The following is a 2,885-nucleotide window of genomic DNA, read 5'->3' on the forward strand; positions in this document are numbered from 1 at the left end:
GCCCTTGGTTAGTCCTTGGCTGGTCCTTGGCCCTTGGTTAGTCCTCGGCCCTTGGTTAGTCCTTGGTTAGTCCTCGGCCCTTGGTTAGTCCTTGGTTAGTCCTTGGCCCTTGGTTAGTCCTTGGCTGGTCCTCGGCCCTTGGTTAGTCCTCGGCCCTTGGTTAGTCCTTGGTTAGTCCTTGATTAGTCCTTGGCCCTTGGTTAGTCCTTGGCCCTTGGTTAGTCCTTGGCTGGCCCTCTACACTTCCTTTTTAAACATCAATCTTTGTACTAAAATATTCTTTTTGTCATGATTTGTGGACATTAAGATCTAAAGAGAAGCGCCACCTCCTGGTCAGACCCTGTAATTCAGTGAAACGATGGAGTCAGAGTAAAAAATATGCAGGAGGGGGGTCATTCCAGTGGCTGGAAGTTGGAGGGGATTTAGCTGGGAGTTGCAGGGATGTTTGCTGTCATCCAGCTGGTGTTTTACTGGGAAGGACCATTTAGAATGGCTGCTACTGTAGGTACCACTCTTTCTAACACATTGGTGTAGATTCAGTGGTTTGATGGTCAGGTGAGGTTATTCAGGTGGTGTTGATGGAAGTTGAGTATGATGTTCTGGGCTTGTGGAGGTTCTGATTTGAACCTTTTTGTAGAACAAATGTCTTTGGACCTTATGAGTTCCACTTGTTCATTAAATGATTTTTTTTCCCAGGTTTGAATGTAGTTTTGAGCTCATGTTGCTGATGTTAGATTGATGTAATGCTGATTATGTGACCTCTTATTCGTCGCCCTCTGCAGGACATGTGCGTTAGCCGGATGCTAGCGGGAGTCCAGATGTACCAGAACGTGCTGGAGGTTCTGTCCAGCAAAGTGAGCGGTCTGGAGGACTTGAAAGTGGACCTGCGTGACCTGCTGAACCACATCAATAAGGTAAAGCCTTATTCTGTGACCACTCGTCATGTGACCAGGCCTCTGATTGGCTAAAAGGAGTCTGTTTGTTTCAGCTGAAGGAGGCTGCTCAACTTGGAGCGGACAGTTCGGTTCCGACAGCCAGCTCCGACCTGGCGACTCATCTCCAAGACAGCTACAGCATCCAGGTGGCGGTTCACATAACGCTGACTCGACTGCGCGCCTTCTGTCATGACCTGAACCGCACCTTCAGGGTCCTCTCCACCCACAGGCCATGAGCTGCAGGCCCCTTTAAAGGTCTGCTGGATCAGAGTGGAGCTGCTCAAACTATGAAGAAGTTCGTCTATAACTGATCAGCCATCTTCCTGCATCATTAAGGAAGGATGGAAGGAGCAAGAGAAGCCGAAGCAGAGAATCGCAGTTTGCTTCTGTTCTGCAGCAGCTGCAGTTTAACCATCAAAACAGAAGAAGGAGGGCAGCTTTAACATTCCCCTAATCTGCTCATCTCCACTCCTGATCAGATGCAGAACAATCCTGAAGGTCTGAGTTTGTTTCGGCACGTCTTACTTTCGCCATAAATAGGGGATTAGCAGGAATGTGATCGCTGCCGCAGGAACAAATCTGTTGACTTCAAGGAAAGAAGAAAGAGCTGATTGTAAAGCCTGCCGGAGGATCTGCAGGCCTGGACCTGCTCGGCGCTCGGATTAACTCTGTTCTTCTGCTGTTTATCTGGCAGTGAAGCTGCACACTGATAGCGAAAACAACAGCCTGACGATGCGCTGACTGTTGACCAAGCAGCACAGATTCCTATATTTATCACTGCAGAAGCAAACAGAACCATATCTTACATCTATGCTCCTAAGATTTTGTGAACGTTACCTCAGGGCTACAGGTGCGTCAGAATGCCACCTACCTGCAGATCAAAAAGACAAACTCCTTAACGACCAAAAGATGCAGTTTCTTATGAAAAAAATAACTTTGTTCAGTTAGATCATCAGAAAGGAAAGAGGAAGTTAAAAAACATCACTTCCTGTTTCTGTATTTTGTAGTAAAACTTTATATATTTTTTATTTTAGTTTTTTTCTGAAGAAGCAGAATGAAGAGAAAAGTGGGACTAGTTTGTCTTTATAAGAGTAATAGAGACTTTTATTCTGAAAAGCTATTTCACTTCCAGCACTTTTTTTGTTATTTATCATCAGATTATTTTTTTTTATTATTTATTGATGATATTTATAAAGTATTTATTGTTGTATTTATTATTTCTGTTGATAGTTGGATGGTTTTTATTGATTATTTATTTATTTTTAGTGTTGAACCTGAGAGCTGAACTGAAACAGGAAACTGAATCAGGGTCAAATTTCTGCTCAGAGTTCAGGGAGGTTAATGAGGAGGGGGTTGATGATGTCATCACAGTGATGACATCACATCGTCATGTCCTCACATGACCTGAGAACATTCCCGCTGACTCATGTTAAATCCTCCTTCTTCCTGTCTTTGTTTTTATGACAAATGCTCTGTTGGTTTTACAAAATATGTTGAAATTAATCAAAGTAAAATATGTTGATTCGTGCTTTAAAACTCTTGTTGTTCTTCCATTATTTTGTGTTAAAATCCTTTTAGACGCTTTGCTCCTGAGATCAACTGTCCTTTTCTAAACAGGTTGAACTTTTAAAGCATTCAGGGAGTTTTTTTTGTATTATTTCATGTGCTTTAAAACAAGAAGTGGAATAAAATGTCTCAGCCTGTTTCCAGTGCAGCTCAATAAAGGAAGCAAATGAAACAAACTGTCGTATTTAAAAGACTGTTAAAGTTATTTAACTATAGACGAATAAAACCTTCACTAGAATTAAAGGTCAAAACTTTAAACAAAATGATGCTTTAAAAAAACAAAACAAAAAAGAAAACAAACCCTGAATGTCAAGTTTTCATCCATCCATCCATCTATCATCCATCCATCATCCATCCATCCATCCATCCATCCATCCATCCATC

General features: G+C 42.2%; 1 protein-coding gene across 1 annotated transcript in view; it reads left to right on the forward strand.

Annotated features, from left to right (window-relative positions):
- The window catches only part of LOC107101147, a 6,744-nt gene extending 4,123 nt beyond the window's left edge, over positions 1–2,621 (forward strand). The window contains exons 4-5 of the mRNA XM_015399937.1: positions 783–914; positions 989–2,621. Of these exons, the coding sequence (XP_015255423.1) occupies positions 783–914; positions 989–1,171 (315 nt within the window). The 3' untranslated portion in view covers positions 1,172–2,621. The remainder of the gene's footprint in view (positions 1–782; positions 915–988) is intronic.
- The last annotated feature ends 264 nt before the right edge of the window (positions 2,622–2,885 follow it).

Source organism: Cyprinodon variegatus, unplaced genomic scaffold (genome assembly GCF_000732505.1).
Source record: "Cyprinodon variegatus isolate N-32 unplaced genomic scaffold, C_variegatus-1.0 Scaffold1058, whole genome shotgun sequence".
NCBI classification, from domain to species: Eukaryota; Metazoa; Chordata; class Actinopteri; order Cyprinodontiformes; family Cyprinodontidae; genus Cyprinodon; species Cyprinodon variegatus.